Raw genomic sequence first — 16,195 nt, forward strand, 5'->3', positions numbered from 1 at the left:
TTGTGGGATCCTTTGCCGGCAGTTGGGTTCAACTGTGTGTCAACATCCCAGTTGACAAAGGGAAGATGTGCCTATTGTGGAGACCTCTTTAAAGGATCTTTCAAGTATGTATCAAAAGTCATTGGTGTGTGCACGTTGACGTGCTACAAGGATACAGACACAGTGAATTGCTGCTGCCAATACTATGGCTTCACAATCCACTGCCTGCTGCTGATACTTTGCGAGCCACTCAATCATGATGTTGATTGAGTTGGTGAAGGTAGGAAAATTTGATGCTTCAAGACCATTTTGATGGCCTTGGAGTTTGGTAATGACTTGTTTATATTCTGCTAGTCAGATGCACCCAGTAGAGCCATTGCCCTCAACACAAGAAGTGGCATCAACAAAGGTCTAGAATGACTGTCAGTATATCACTCAAAAAGACGGGGATTCAATAGCAAGGAGCTGACCTAGTAGTATGTAAGAAATTTGGAATTCTTGTTAATGAATTTAAGAATATCAATGAGGAGAAAATAAGTGAGGGTCATGATTAAACTTTTTATGATTATCAAGAATTCCAAATTGTACACCTCTGAGTAACTAAAAGACACCAATTCTATCTAACAATGAGAACCATGTAGAAAACAAGAAGGATTCAAGGTACACAAAGTCATTCTAAAAGCAGGACAGTAAGCTTCATAATAGCTTGTATGTACCCTATTTAACTTTTGCAATAACCATCAAGACCACAATCACTACACTTTAGACTGTGATTTGTACATGTAGATGATAAATTACAGGATACTGAGGAACATGTTGCATACTCATGACGCTGTCTGTCATCACCATCTTCAACTTCAAGAGAAGTACGTGACTTTCTAGATCTTGAGAACCCTGTAATATCTTCTGAATGCTCTACCATTTCACACATCATTGGTATAATCAAAATATTTAAGATCAAGCTAAGTAGAACTATTTCTTTTAATTGGATACCAATCATGGTTGATGTAAACAGAGAATCTCAGGATATTGATTTACTTGGAAGATGAAGCAGGTTGTGCAGAAAGAAAGCTGCTTTGAAACAGACTGGGTTTGAGAGCAGATGTGCGTGTAGGTTGGGTTGGTTTGTGGTTGATTGAGTCAATTCTAATCCCTCAAGTAAGCTTAGTGAATGACAAAAATGAACGTCGATGTTCTATGAAATTTTCTGATAGCTTTGAGCGTGTTTTGGTTCAAGGAGGAAAGATAACAGTGAAATATCTATTTTTTTGACCGAGCTTCAGTTATGGGAAGTCGTGAAGGAGTTCAACAGATCAAAACTTCCAAGACTCACCAGGAAGCTAAGGCAATGAAATTGGGATAGCCGTGTATGGGTTGGGCTTTGAAAAAAAATCACTGATATCAAAATTGACCAAGAGGGGAAAGAGAGTGGCAGTATGTAAGCTCGAAAAGTTCAAAAGAGATCTACATATCGTATATAGTCGGTAGGCTGACGAAGAGAGCAGGGAAACATACCAAGACAGTTGTGCACCGTAGGCAAACAAATTGATGAGATGCTTGGAAAGTGAGCAACTACTCAGCAAATGAAAGTGCCCTTTTATATTTGTTAAAGACCGGCTGAGTCGCTGTCTGTGTAACTCTTGCCGACCATCAAGTCATGGAACAAAATGCTGCGCTGTCTTGCATTTCCTTCCGCAGAGTGATATCGTGTTGGGTTTCTGTCGAGTTTCGCATCATGGAAGAAGCTGATCATGTCGTTTGATGTTTTGTTCACATAAATCGTTTGGTGTTTTGTATCTCCTTTGACTCACACATACCACGACTTGAATGCAATACTATACATCTTATTAGATCTCAAACCTGATCGAGAGTACGTAGAAATCTAGGAGGTCTGGAATACAACTTCAAGCCTGTTTGAATGATGTGCCGTCAACGCCCGCCCACCCAGCACAGAGCACAGTGCTTTTGAACTTTGAAGACTATATACTACAAGCTACACGAATGTCATCCTCATCCCGCAATGAGTTTTCGCTTTGAAGAAATCATGCTTGGCCTCTGCGAAGACGACACGTACGTAATGGTATCTGTAGACTGCAGCAGCCTCCGCGGCGGGTCAGGCTGGGGGTGTTACCGATATAGGTTTATGTCCATGTTTTGATTGTGATCTGAATCAAATCACAAGATTCAAAACACCAAATGACTTACCTGACCCAAGCAAAGAAAGAAACATCAAGGGACATGAGGGGACCACAATCAGTTTCTTCACGACACGAAACTCGACGGATAGTCAACACGAGACCACTCTGGGAAAGGCAATGCAAGGCCCAGGGAACGCAGCATCGTGTTTCATGCCAATCCATGATGCCAGTGAAGAGTCAAAAAATACCAAGACACCATAAAACTGGTATTACAATATTCTCCTAATCACCAAATTCAATGGGTCGTCATTTCTTTCTATCCCTCATTACAACTTAGATAATCTGTTCAAAAAATTTAAATCAATGTGTAGAATGTATCTTCAGATATGCTCCAGATGATTTACTTTTCTCTTCTGCTCTCGTGGGACTACTGAGAAATACTGCCATTGTTAATTATTTGTTTATGAGCTATGAGGAAAACAAAACAAAAGATACAGTTGAATTCCTTCATCATGAAACAGTACTTAGTCTTGATGAGATACCTAAAAAGGTTTGGTAGAAATAGTATCATTTCATCATTAATATCATTTTGGCTTGCCTTTCAAGGTCAATCTTGATCAACCTATAGTACAAAATCCAAAGACTTTTAAATCAAATCTCATCCTTCACTTCTACTGAATATAATCTTTGATTAATCTCATCTTAAACAATTTCTATGTCTAATCAAAAATCAAAATATTTGTTGCCTCAACTGACTGAAAATTGAAGAATGAAACCTATATATACTTCTCTCTTTGAAAAACAAATATCGTTATAAGTATCCATTGAACAAACATTATATTCAAGACTGATTTAATTTACAAAAAACATTTATGTACAATCATCTCAACTTCTAACATATTCATTGTACCCTCAAGTGTTCATGTGATATAATAAACCATTACAAATCCAATGAAAAAAACCCACATTCCAACATGATCTTGCTCAGTATGACAACCCATCAACATCCTCAAATCGTTTTCCATCTATTGCCTACTTCTTTTCTACTCTTCATTTATAAGATTTCCTATACCGATCTTCATCTTTTCGATCCATTCTGTACGTTCCGCGCTCATCATCTCTCCCATCTCTTCTACTTTTCCCTTCACGTTCTTCTCTATCATAATGACCATCTGTATCTTTCCTTCTACTTCTTTCTTCACGCTCCTGATACCTATCCCTACCCGTATCATCCCTTCTACTCCTCTCTTCCCGATCATGATGATCTCTATGATCCCTTCTACTTCTTTCATCACCTTCTTCTCTATACCTACGATCCCTACTATCCTGATCATTCCTTCTACTTTTCTCTTCTCGATCATAATACCGACCACTATCTCTACCATCTCTTCGACTTCTTTCTCCTCCATCTTCTATTCTTAAACCTTTTAGATTTCTTTCCTCGTCATCTAGATACCTCGATTTGTTGTGTTTCTCGGATCTAGATGGTGATTTTTCTCGATATGATGTCGATCTACTTGTTGATGGTGAACCTGATCTTGATCTCGCATACGATCTTGAGCTCGAAGGTTTACTTGATCTAGAATCAGATCCACGTATCTAACTCCCAAAAAAAGAAACCCAACTTAATATTAATTCCATACAATCACAATCGAATCACACGAAGAAAAAAAACTTAACAAACCTCAGGATCGATAAGTTTCCTAACCAAAGGCACATACTTCCTATCATCCTTCCCCTTAAATTTCCTAACCATTCCCGTTCCTTTACTCGATCCTTCAGTAAGAACAAGAGCCTTAGCACCGATTCCCAAAAGACTTGGTCTAGGCTTCGGAACCACAGCTTCAAGTAACCCAACTCTTCCGTTCTTAGAAGCCGATGTACCTTCTTTCCATCCCATTCCTTTTAATAATGCTAATCCAAACGAACCAACAGGAACTCGTTCGTAATCTTCTAAACTTGATGGGTTTGGACGCTTTGAAACGTCTTTTCGAAACATACTGGTTTCGTCTTCAAATGAATTGGATGTACTTGGAGACAAAGATGGAGATCGTGAAGGTTCGGTTTTCATTAAGATTGGTTGGATTTCTTTTTTTTCTGGATCTGACTTTCTTCCTGACTCTTTCATTAACTCTTGAATAGCTTTTTCTTCTAATGATAACCCTGCTTCCGGAACTTCTTGTTCAACCACACCATTTTCTTGTACCTCCATCTTTTCTACACTTATGATTTTCGGTTGTTCAGGTTGTTCAATAACTTTTAATCCTCCAGAAACGTTTGACGAATTCATTCGATCAACATTTTCAATACCTTTGGTTGTTTCTTTCGTGGTAGAGGGTTTTCCAAATGAGTTTAACATCTCTGGTTTGTAGATTGGTTTCTTTGATTTCTTGTGTAAATAAATCGATCTGAAATCTCGATTTGGTAAAGCAGGAATCAAGAAATCCTTCTGAACATCTTCTTTTCTTTCCCTAACCAAACCCAAAACCAAAAAAGAAGTGGGTTTAAGTGAATGGTGTAGAAGGAAAGGAAAGGATCTCTAGAGGCTTAACTGATCAGTCGAATCGAATTCATCAATGATTTCTAATTTAGGTTTCTTTTTGAAATTAGGATTAGTTTGAAATTCTTCGTCTGTGTCATCACTTGAATGAAATTCATTGTTTTCTTTTTTTTGGTGGTGGTTTGGTTTTTCGATCTTGAATGAGAATGATGACATTTTTGGTTTTAGCTTTTGATTATGTTTTGGTTGGCTGAAGGAATGGATTCATGACTTCATCTCATCTCGACCGAAACTAAACTGAGGTGGATTGGATATTGGCATACTATGCTTTAGTCGAGGTGTATGAGTTGTTTCAGTTTAAGCATTCTGAATAGATATGTTTATATACTTTCAATAAGAACACCGACACCAGATCAATGCAATACAAGCTCATCAAACCAACCAACATGGACCAACCCACAACCCAAAGTAAGCCCACCCCCAACCCCTCCCAAACCCCTCAAACTAACCCATCCCCCCTCTCCAAATCCCAAAACCAAACCAAGCCACCAGTCCCAAAGAATGGTTCCCACTAGCCCTGCAAGAAGCGACGAAATGTGTTCCCTCACCCCAAGCCTTCAACATCGGAAGTCTAATCCTAAGTTCTTCAAACCAACTCCTAAGCAAAGGACATTCACGAGAACTACCAGGAAACACCCATGCAGAAGAAAACGCTTTATCTAAACTAACTGATCTAGAGATTCCAGATGGGTCTTTAAAGTTGGTCGTCACTATGGAACCTTGTTCGGTTAGGTTATCTGGAAAAACTTCTTGTGTTGATAAGATATTAGAATGGAATGATGAACATCGTGAGAAGAGGATTGGAGAGGTTTGGCTAGGCGTTTTGGAACCTAAGGATTTTGTGGTTTGTGAGGGCGTACGGAAGTTGAAAGAGATGGGAATCCTGGTTGGGGTGATTGAGGGGTTTGAGGACGAATGTTTGAGGATTGCTAGAATGAAATAGAACAATTAGAATTGGGTTTGTGGATTCGAAAGTCGGGATATTCATAATGGGAGCTTGGATCGTGTTTCTTAGCTGCTTTTCCCTCTCAACTTATATATTATTATGATTTTCAGTTTGGATATCTTTTTAAGAGAAATGTAAGAATGATTATGGATCTGATGGTAAGATGTAAGTATGCACTTGTCAAGTTTCACTACTTTTGGTTATCATTCTTGAAAAGTGTTAAGAAACTCTTAAAAGTAGTTATACATGAGCTTTGATTTGATTTCTTTGAAGAAGTCTTGGTTTGAAAGATATCCAAATCAAAAGCTGTTGAGGTGGTGAACTGTGTAGCAGGGTTGCAGTACAACCCGGTACAAAGACCCCATGAGTCACGGGTCTGTCTGACGCCCGGGACAAGCAGTATGACCTAGACATCGACGAGTCGTCGATGGAGTCATACAGACAGATGCAGGCATAGCGAAGTACCGGAATGCTGAGCTACAAGAGTAGTACAGCATCTCAAGATACTTACTCAGATAGAGATGCGAGAACAAACCAAGACTAAGGTCGCTCTTGCCTTTGGAGATTCACAGATGGAGTCATGCCGCTACCATACCTAGAGATGCTAGTAGGGTTCCCAAAGTCCTGGGATCTCGGCAAAGCACTCCAAGCAAGGAACGAATGGCTAAGTTCGATGAATTCTTCATCACGCCATTTGCATACTAAGAATGAGGGTATAGACCCTCACTTAGGAAGCTAACCACGAACCTCACCAGGGAGTATCTTTTCACTTGACTCATTAGATGTATAAATAGAGTCTTCATGTTCAATGCAATTCAGGACCCAGTTCCAACAGTTCAGAATTACTCTTGTTTGGAATACTCGTGCCTTATCCAATTGTTCATCTTTCTGATTCATTATCACAATCAACAATTATCCTTAAGCCACTCAATTCCATCCCTAGTTGTTCGTGAGGTTTCTCCCTAAGTCACTTAACAGATCCCTAATCTAACCCATAGTTTTGGTCCTGTTACACTGGTAGCGAGCTTTTAGTTTTTTGAAGTTCTCTCGACTTAACTAGCACTCTGTGAAACCCTTGCGCGGATCATACGTCCTGCTTCGTGAAATTTTTTCGAAAGTCTTTCTTTTAAATCAATCAACGTTAGTTTTTGGCCGTATTTTAGTTTCACTCTGGGTTCTATTTTGTTCGCATAAAACTTCTCCCCGACACCTCCGGACTCAGCCAGTTGTTAGAAGCTGATCATCAGTGATTGCTTTTTACCTTCTCTTCTTTTTGTGAACTCACAGATGGTGGCTACTCGTGATCAAATCGCTAACGCGAAGACGATTGTCGACTGCCTTCCGCCTCCTGCTGATGGTTCGGCTCAGTACTCCGCTGCGGAGTTGAAGTCCTTCACGGAGGAGGAGCGTGAAGCGCTTCGTATCCTCGGCGCTGAAGGGCCGGTTAGCAAGAAGGTTGTTTCCTCCACGGTCGAAAGCCAAGAGATGGTGACGGATGAAGGACCAGCCATGAATCCTAAGGGGAAGGCCTCTACGGTTCCGGCTTCTGCCGCACCTCCGAGCAATCCATCTGCCGCCCCGAGTTCCGCTCCTGTCACTCAAGAGCAGTTCCTCGAATGGAAGGAGTGGATGCTGCGTGAGGAAGCAAGAAAGTCGGTTATCAAAAGTAAGTCTTCCGTCTCCGTTTCGTTTTGCTCTGTTTCAGAGTTTGTTTCTGATGTGGGTGTGGACTCACCGGCAGACCGAATGGCAACTGTTGCCCTTGACGACGAGTCTGTTGATCGAAAGCCAAATTTGAAGGCTTTTATGTCCGCCGATGGAGACGGCCAAAGTAAGTACGAAGTCCTGTCGAGACTTCATTTCAAGCGAGTTGCTGACAAAGCTTTACATGCAGCTCCCGGGCAACCATTTGTGATTGCGGATGGCCCGGAAGACATCGTGTCTGATCCTGAGAAGGCTCGGAAGGCGATGGCTGATGTGACCCTGGAGATGTTCGACGGCTCTATGTCGAGCGACTTTTCTATCTGGGCCTCTAAGTTCGAACGCGCGGCTACGTTGCGTTTCATCCACAGATCCCTTTTCCATCGCCTCGCATTCACCCGTTTCAAGGATGGAGCCTTGACTCACCTTGAGAATGCTATGGCCAGCGCCACTCGCCCAACTTCTTGGGAAAGTTTTGTGGAGTGGGGAAAGGCCAAGTTCCGTTCCAGCGCTACTGAGTACTCGGTGAAGGCCAAACTCAGGGAACTTAAGCAGCGCCCTAATGAGACTGTCGGACAGTTCTATGACCGATGGAATCTGTTTGAGCAGGAAGCTAAGGTAGTAGGTCTGATCTACTCGCGTTCCCCTGAGTTTGTTGAACGCCTTCAGCCGGGTGTTCGTAAAGTGGTGCAGGCGAAGATCAGCGATCAACTACTTGCTGGAGTTGAGATGCCCTTCGCTGACATCGCGTTGTGGGCGGTTCGAAAGGATGACGAGTTTCGTAGTAACCGGGAATCCGTTTCGGTGATTGCTGAAGGCTCAAACTCTGCGTCAAACAATAAGAAGAGAAAGAAGAATCAGGTGAAGAAAGAGGATAGGAAGTGTTTTAACTGTAATGTTGTTGGTCACATCTTTGGATCTTTAGAAAACCCTGGTTGTCCTAAGGCGGTAACTGATCAGACTTGCAAGTACTTTGAGGGTAAGAAGGAGGTGAAGACTTTAAAAGATTAGGCAATGATGATGGGATTCAGTCGTCGGCGCCAAGTAGTAGCGTATTATGCAATAAAGTTTCAGTTTCTGGTTGTTCTAGTACGCTTTGTGAGTCCAATTGTGAGTTGCCTATTGAGTTTCCCAATGAGCCGCCTAGTATAGGCGAACTTGTGAGTTTAGTTAGGTCTGAAGTCCACGAGGTGGCTTCCTTGACCGATGAGGTAAGTCGGTTGTCTTCGACACCGTTCTGTGAGGAAAAAGTTGAGGATGGACGTTTTGGTTGTCTCAAGACAAGCCAAGCTGTCCAGTCAGACGTTCCAAACCTTGAGTTGGGTTTGGAAGGAATTCCCGAAAGTTCAGAGGACCTTCGGGGCACAGTGAGTGAAAATTTTTCAAGTCCAAAACCTGCATTAGAGGTGAAGAGTTTTCGAGTAGTTCCCGATAGTGGTGAACGTACCTCGGTAGAGGAGCAACGTCTAACGGCTGTCACAGAACGGACTAGCCCACCGGCCAGTGGGCCGCTTTTGGGGCAAGCCGGGATCCTCGATGGTAGCTCCGTCGAGGATCTGATGTTGTTAGAAGCAGATTCGGAAGGACGCCGCGTCGACTTTCTCTCAGTCGCTAGTGGCAGGATGTCAAGCTTCCTGCTTGACACTGGGGGTAAAGATAAGTATGTGTCGTGCTCATTCGTGAAAAAGAATGGGCTCGTAACAATGGTTAGTCCGTCGACCTTGAGAGTCAAGGGAGCCTTTGGACAAACGATCAAATGCGATCAGTTGTGTCAGCTAGAGTTCGAACTGGCAGGGCTCAAGTTCAGTATAAGCTGTCGAGTGGTTCCACTGGCCAGCTTCGATATAATTCTAGGGTTAGCCTGGATAAATGAGTTTGTTGTAGAGACGAACTGGACCTCGGGGGTCTGGACGTTACAAGATGGCAGAGGTCTTAAAGCTAAGTTCCAGCCTGGAAGGATGGGAGCACCATGTGAAGTGGTGCACGAACTACAGGTTGTTGAGGAATCGTGCGATGACATGAAAGAGGTTTCGCGATCCGGTTTCAGACGTTTTTGTCGACAAAAAGATGTAGACATCGTGTTGTTGCAGCCCTTTGAACCTATAACTGAGGTTAATGAGGTCGATGGGCCGCGTGAGGAAGTTCCGGCTTCCATGCCCGAATTAGCGGCTATGGATAAAGCCCTTAAGACCCGGGTGCAGAGCCTGGTAGAAAAGTTCAAGGACCGGTTTTCGGAGGTGAAGACGGCGCCTAAAGTGAAGAGAGTGGTAGATCATCTGATTGACACGGATGACAAGGGACCCGTGTCACAGCCTGTGCGACGTATGTCCCCGTTACTCTTGGACGAGTTGAGGTTGAAGCTTGCAGAGCTTCTCGAGAAGGGCATGATACGACCATCCACATCGGCATGGTCGTCACCAGTGCTTTTCGCTAAGAACGCGAGTGGTAAGCTTCGTTTCTGCGTCGATTATCAAGCAGTTAACGAACTCACAAAGCGTGACAGGCACCCCTTGCCGTTGGTACAAGATTGCTTTGATCAGTTAGGGGGAGCGAGGTTCTTCTCGAAGTTCGACCTTCAACAAGGTTTTCACCAGATGAAAATCGCGGGAAGAGACATAGAGAAGACAGCGTTTGGGACGCGTTACGGGCATTATGAATGGCTGGTGATGCCATTCGGCCTGGTAAACGCCCCAAGCACCTTTCAGCGGATGATGAATGATATTCTAAGGGAATATCTGGATGATTTTGTTCAAGTGTATCTTGACGATATCCTAGTGTATTCAAAATCCAAGGAAGAGCATTTGGAACACATCGAGAAAGTGTTCTCGGCTCTTGAGAAGGCAGAATTGAAAATAAGTGGCAAGAAATCTTTAATCTTCGCTGAAGAAATTCAATTTGTTGGGCATATTATCTCACACAATTGTGTTAGAATGATGCCGGAGAAAGTTAAGGCAATTCAGGAGTGGCCAACACCGGGAAATGTTTACGATGTAAGGGCATTTTTGGGTTTGGCAGGGTATTACCGGAGGTTCATCAGGAACTTCGCCAGGTTGGCTAGTCCATTGCATGGATTAACGGCTGGTACTACAACGAAGAAACAAAAGGTGGTTTGGTGTCCGGTACATGATTTGGCGTTTTGCAGTCTAAAGAAGGCTTTGCAAGAAGCACCGGTTCTAACGACACCGAATGCAGAACGTCCCTTTGTAATAGAGACGGATGCAAGCGACCACGCGGTGGGAGCCGTTTTGTTACAGGAAGGAGAAGACGGGGTTGAACACCCCGTGGCTTTCGAATCTGCGAAGCTGAATCCGGCGCAACAGAATTACCCAGCTCAGGAAAAGGAGCTCTTGGGCATTCTGCACGCGTGGAGAAAATGGCGGGTCTATGTCGAAGGCGCTGTAAGTGATACCATCGTAAGGACGGATCACGCGTCGTTGACGTACTTACAACAACAAGTTTTGCCGTCTCGTCGCCTTCACCGTTGGTTGGATGAGTTCGCCGAGATGACAATTAAGATACAATATAAGAAAGGATCGGCAAACATTGTCCCCGATGCGCTCAGTCGGAGGTCTGACCTCATGGAAATTCAAGAAGTAAGAGAGGGCCTGCGGGACCCAAGTGATTGGCCGCTGTTGGTGCCATACATACTTGATCAGCGGGACATACCAGAATGGGTGGACTCCACGAGTCTGCGTATGGCGGTGACAAGTATGCACAAACTGACGTATGACAAGAAAGCGGAAGCGCTGTCGTTTAAGGAAGAAGACTCGCCTTTTGTGCCATTCGATTTTCGGCCGGACCTTCTGGAGGCAGTGCACAGGGAATCTGGACACCGCGGACGTGATGGAACCCTAGCGTTCCTAAAGGGACGTGGTTGGTGGCCTGGACGTTACAAAGATGTCGAAGAATTTTGCAAACACTGCAGTCAGTGTCAAATCTTTGACCGGGCGAGAGAAGGGGTAGAAACGGGAGAGCAAGTCCCGTTGCCTCAAGTTGCGCCGTTCGAGCGTTGGGCGGCGGATTTTATCCAGCTGCCGGAGTCGAAAGATGGTTATAAGTGGGTTCTAACAATCATTGATCATTGTACAGGCTGGCCTATTGCCGTCCCGCTTAAAGAAGCTACTTCCGCGAATGTGGCGGAAACTTTTCTGAGGGAGGTCTTTCAACAGTTTGGAATCCCCTCTGAAATCTTGACCGACAGGGGTCAAAACTTTTTGTAAAAGGACATGATGCGGTTTTACAAAGCCGCGCACATCAGAAAGTTGACAACTTCGGGCTACCATCCTCGCACGAATGGGAAAAGCGAGCGGCTGAACGGGATTTTGGAGGGTACCTTGTTCCGGTTGAACAAGACAGGAGACCCTACCAGGTGGCCGGAATTTTTGTCACAAGCTGTGTTTGCAGTTCGCGTTAATCAAAGTACGGTTACGGGCTATTCGCCCTTTGAGTTATTGTACGGAGTAAAACCGCGGTTGTTAGCGGATAGGGCTAAGATACGCCCTAAAATATTAGAAGACAACCAGAAAAAGAAAACCACCGCTCGAGAAGCTAGACTCGAGCGATTGGCCCTGGATCGAGCTGAGGCTCGGAAATTGCAAGAAGAGAGGGCCTTGAAGAATAAGGCCCGTTTCGACCAGACGCTAGCCGTCAAAGGTACGCTGCAGTCGTATAAGGTTGGAGAAACGGTAAAGCTCCGGAATGAGACAAGAACGAAAGGCCAGCCGAGTTGGCACGGGCCTTTCGAAGTTTTCGACGCGTTGGGCAACAACGTGTATTCGCTGGTGGACCCAACAGGTTCTTTATTTCCTCATCCAGTGAATGGGAATAGGTTGCAGCCTGCGAATTCTAAAGGTGGAGCACTAGTCAAACCGTGGGCACTACCGGCTAGGTTGCAGCCGGCTTGTGACAAGGTGGAAAAAGTGACCGGCGACATAAACAACGAAGTTAAAAAGTTAACTAAAGCTCAGAAAGACGCTTTGAAGATAAAGATAAAGCTGCCGAAAGCGTCCAGTGGAATGGACGCTGTTCAAGGGGGGGAAAGTTGTAGCAGGGTTGCAGTACAACCCGGTACAAAGACCCCATGAGTCACGGGTCTGTCTGACGCCCGGGACAAGCAGTATGACCTAGACATCGACGAGTCGTCGATGGAGTCATACAGACAGATGCAGGCATAGCGAAGTACCGGAATGCTGAGCTACAAGAGTAGTACAGCATCTCAAGATACTTACTCAGATAGAGATGCGAGAACAAACCAAGACTAAGGTTGCTCTCGCCTTTGGAGATTCACAGATGGAGTCATGCCGCTACCATACCTAGAGATGCTAGTAGGGTTCCCAAAGTCCTGGGATCTCGGCAAAGCACTCCAAGCAAGGAACGAATGGCTAAGTTCGATGAATTCTTCATCACGCCATTTGCATACTAAGAATGAGGGTATAGACCCTCACTTAGGAAGCTAACCACGAACCTCACCAGGGAGTATCTTTTCACTTGACTCATTAGATGTATAAATAGAGTCTTCATGTTCAATGCAATTCAGGACCCAGTTCCAACAGTTCAGAATTACTCTTGTTTGGAATACTCGTGCCTTATCCAATTGTTCATCTTTCTGATTCATTATCACAATCAACAATTATCCTTAAGCCACTCAATTCCATCCCTAGTTGTTCGTGAGGTTTCTCCCTAAGAGCATCCGCACTCGTTTGCGGTTGTTAATTTGGTCACGTGCGGTAACAAACACAACATTAAGTAAAAAGTTACTTAACTCAACCAAATTTCGCACTCGTTTGCATTAGCAGCGCTGTAACTTTTATAACTTTACAGATAGTGCATGTACTCCGCACCGGTTGTGCAGTAAGGTAAAGTTTTAATTTTTTGAGTACACATCACCTGCTTTCATGGCCAGTTTTCAAGTGATAGAGGCACTGTTCTCTTCTTTGCACTAAGATACTAATACTCCATCTACACATGAAGACCCGATATCATCCTGTTCATCTACTCGATCGATAGATCTTAATTTAAAATTACAAATTTAACATGAGTTTGTTCAGATCTTAATACATGAATTCCAATTAAAAAACAAAGGCTTTACTACATCGAGAAAGCTTTTAATGAGTCTGAATACACATAATGATCTTGTAAAAGATTTAAAGAATTTAAAACTAGGAAATAAAAATCCAAACTTCAATTTTTAATTTGTATCACTTGATCCTAAAAGTCCTCCAATGATTGGTCTTTTAATGTTGATTTTCTTAAATATTGACCTCTACATAGCTATATGAATCTAGACATCTTTCATTTTCATCTGAATGGTTTGGAGTCGAGTTCAAGATGGTTGATTGACTTATTTCAATTGAAGACATCGATTGGTGTCGAACGTTCTCGAGTTGATTCATGCAACTGTAAGGCTTGGAATTCATCGTGTGTGAGTGGTGAAAAGGAGATATTGGTTGTTGACTTTGGTGTTGGAGGTCTGGTTGAGTTTTGTTTTTGGAGTCGAGTTGCCGGGAACAAGTCGTGATGTGTGATACCGCATGCGTTAGCCAATTGGTAAATTTACCGATTCGCTAACGCAAAATGACCGAAAATTAACTACCGCGGGGCTAATTTTTCACCGGTGTGGAAAAGACCCCGCGTTTGCGGTAAATTTAACCTTACCGCACCCGACTTACCGCACGAGTGCGGATGCTCTAAGTCACTTAACAGATCCCTAATCTAACCCATAGTTTCGGTCCTGTTACAACTGGGAGATAGGCCCTAGGGTGAAGTTTAGTAACCTAAGCTTATGTCAGAAACTGATTTAGTTTTGTCTACTGTTGACTGTTGAGCTGGCTGCTGGAGGTACGATCCCAACCAAATCGATCAATTCACTTCACTTCACTTCACTTCCTAATCAAACCAAAAGCAAAAGCAAAGCAAAACCAAGATAACGTAACCAAAAATGCCAACACCATCTCTTGCAAGAACATTAAAATCCATTCTAAACTTAGTAGACCAAGAAGAATGGTATGCAGCCCACCAAGTAAGTCAACCGCCCCTCATCCCACATAGCCCAACTGCAAGCTAACCTTTCTCCTCTGATACACCCCCCGCAAAAAAAAAGAAATACAGAACTTCAGCCGCTCGACTTTTGAAATCAAATGAACCACAATCTATTCAAGATGCGATTTCATTATTATTTGAAGGATCTAAATTACTCTTACAACGACACCAACTAGGATCAGGAACAGACCTAGGCTTGATGTTAATCCGAGACGTTTATGTATCACGTTCGTATCCCTATACAGAAGAAGAAAGACACAAGCTATTAAATTTGATAGCATTAATTGGAGCTAAGGATAATTGGCGTAAGATGATAATAGATTCATCGATTTCATATTCAACAACCTCACCAGACTTTCCATCAGGTGATCCAGCTTTACATTTCAGTATTGGAGAAATCTATGCAAAGGAAAAGCGTTGGGATTTAGCTGAGATTCATTTACTTTCGGCTGGTGATCAAGATTCAGCCAAGAGTTTATCTAATGTTTTATGGTCTTGGTCTATATTAGAAAAAGATTTACAAGAGAAAAGTTTAGGTAGATATGCAGGAAGAGGAGTGATTGGTTATTTAGAGATCGGTTCGATTACAAGTGCCAAAAGTTTTTTAGAAGATTTTTTAAACAAATCCATCAAACGGTTTCCAAACTTACTTGTTGATTCAATCGAAATTAAACTTAAATCTGATAACTTTCAACCGATTCAAATCTTTTCATTACCTTCTTTAAACTTTTTACAACTCTTGATCTTGACTTGTCAAATCGGTCCTGGTAGCTTACCATCTGGATTACCTGCACCTATTGGTCATACCGGTCCGACGATCGGTAAGGCTGTCTTTCAGGCTATGGTCGGTAGGTATTCTAGAGTTGAGAAATGGATTGGATCTAATCAAATTAAAGAAAGTTTAGATTTGATTGCTGAAATGTATTTTGGGATCAAGTAAGTTTTTTTTGATTTTTTTTTGGTGAAATCGGGTTGGAAATTGATGAGCTTTTTTGGGGGTTGTTCTTGCTTACAGACCTCAGAGACAAAGTGGGAATATCTTGAATGATTTAATGGGATCTCTCTTTTCGGGTGGTGGTCCTCCTGGTCCTGCGTCTCAAGGCTCTAATAGAGGATCTCAAATTCGTGGTAAACCTTCGAGTGGGATCTCTACACCTGCATTAGATTAGAATGATCTTGTACAAACCCCAAAAAAACTATCGAAGAATTACATATTTTATATATTTGAATTTGGGTGTTTTTTTTCGGTGGTCAGGGATCGTTTGAGTTTTGTGGTTGGGTTAGGTTGGGGTTTCAAGTGAAGTGGGTGAGGTTTTGGAGTTGAAAAGTCGTGAATGAATGTTTGGTTTTGAAAGTATTGAAGTTATTTGAAAGATAATCAGTCAACAAACAGTACAGAGTCGTATGTTTCTTTGAAGTTTAAGTTCCTAGCAGATTTTTTTGTTGATGATTTTTTGAGGGATTGAAGTTGGAACCATAGCTTACATGAAAGTCTTGCACAAGTTCTGGTTCAAGGTTAAGTTATGGTTCTGTTCAAATCCGTTGCTCGAGAAATTAATTCTGTTGATCAATTCAATCAATACAAACTCATATTACTCACTTTTTCTAACTTTTTGAAATCATTATAAGAGAAATGAGGTAAAAAAAACTTGTTGAAACATCTCATAGACTCAGCTCATACAATAAGTTGATGTTGAAAGTGTGTAAATCCAAGGGAGTTTGTTAAGCTTTACATAGCTTCAATGTAATTGACATGATCTGACACTGGTCTGTGAAAAAGCTTGTAGCTTCTACTCTACTTCATTAAGCTACTTATGCAATCTGACACATTCA

At 42.7% G+C, this 16,195-nt stretch overlaps 4 protein-coding genes across 4 annotated transcripts; 2 read left to right on the top strand and 2 right to left on the bottom strand.

Annotated features, from left to right (window-relative positions):
- Positions 1-700: 700 nt before the first annotated feature.
- MELLADRAFT_124260 (uncharacterized protein) lies at positions 701-979 on the bottom strand (the record flags this gene model as incomplete). The annotated part of the gene is made up of 1 exon (XM_007413256.1): positions 701-979. The coding sequence occupies one exon, from the start codon at positions 977-979 to the stop codon at positions 701-703; it is 279 nt and encodes a 92-aa protein (XP_007413318.1).
- Positions 980-3,167: 2,188 nt separating this feature from the next.
- MELLADRAFT_109237 (uncharacterized protein) lies at positions 3,168-4,833 on the bottom strand (the record flags this gene model as incomplete). Its single annotated transcript, XM_007413255.1, has 3 exons — positions 3,168-3,716; positions 3,802-4,588; positions 4,670-4,833. 3 exons carry the CDS (start codon positions 4,831-4,833, stop codon positions 3,168-3,170), a joined length of 1,500 nt encoding a protein of 499 aa, XP_007413317.1.
- A 230-nt stretch (positions 4,834-5,063) lies between these two features.
- Positions 5,064-5,620, top strand: MELLADRAFT_109238 (uncharacterized protein; the record flags this gene model as incomplete). Its single annotated transcript, XM_007413148.1, has 2 exons — positions 5,064-5,085; positions 5,163-5,620. 2 exons carry the CDS (start codon positions 5,064-5,066, stop codon positions 5,618-5,620), a joined length of 480 nt encoding a protein of 159 aa, XP_007413210.1.
- An 8,550-nt stretch (positions 5,621-14,170) lies between these two features.
- On the top strand, positions 14,171-15,531 carry MELLADRAFT_117311 (uncharacterized protein; the record flags this gene model as incomplete). The annotated part of the gene is made up of 3 exons (XM_007413149.1): positions 14,171-14,342; positions 14,424-15,298; positions 15,378-15,531. The coding sequence occupies 3 exons, from the start codon at positions 14,262-14,264 to the stop codon at positions 15,529-15,531; spliced, it is 1,110 nt and encodes a 369-aa protein (XP_007413211.1).
- Positions 15,532-16,195: the final 664 nt, after the last annotated feature.

Source organism: Melampsora larici-populina (assembly GCF_000204055.1).
Source record: "Melampsora larici-populina 98AG31 unplaced genomic scaffold MELLAscaffold_35, whole genome shotgun sequence".
In the NCBI taxonomy this organism is placed as follows: Eukaryota; Fungi; Basidiomycota; class Pucciniomycetes; order Pucciniales; family Melampsoraceae; genus Melampsora; species Melampsora laricis-populina.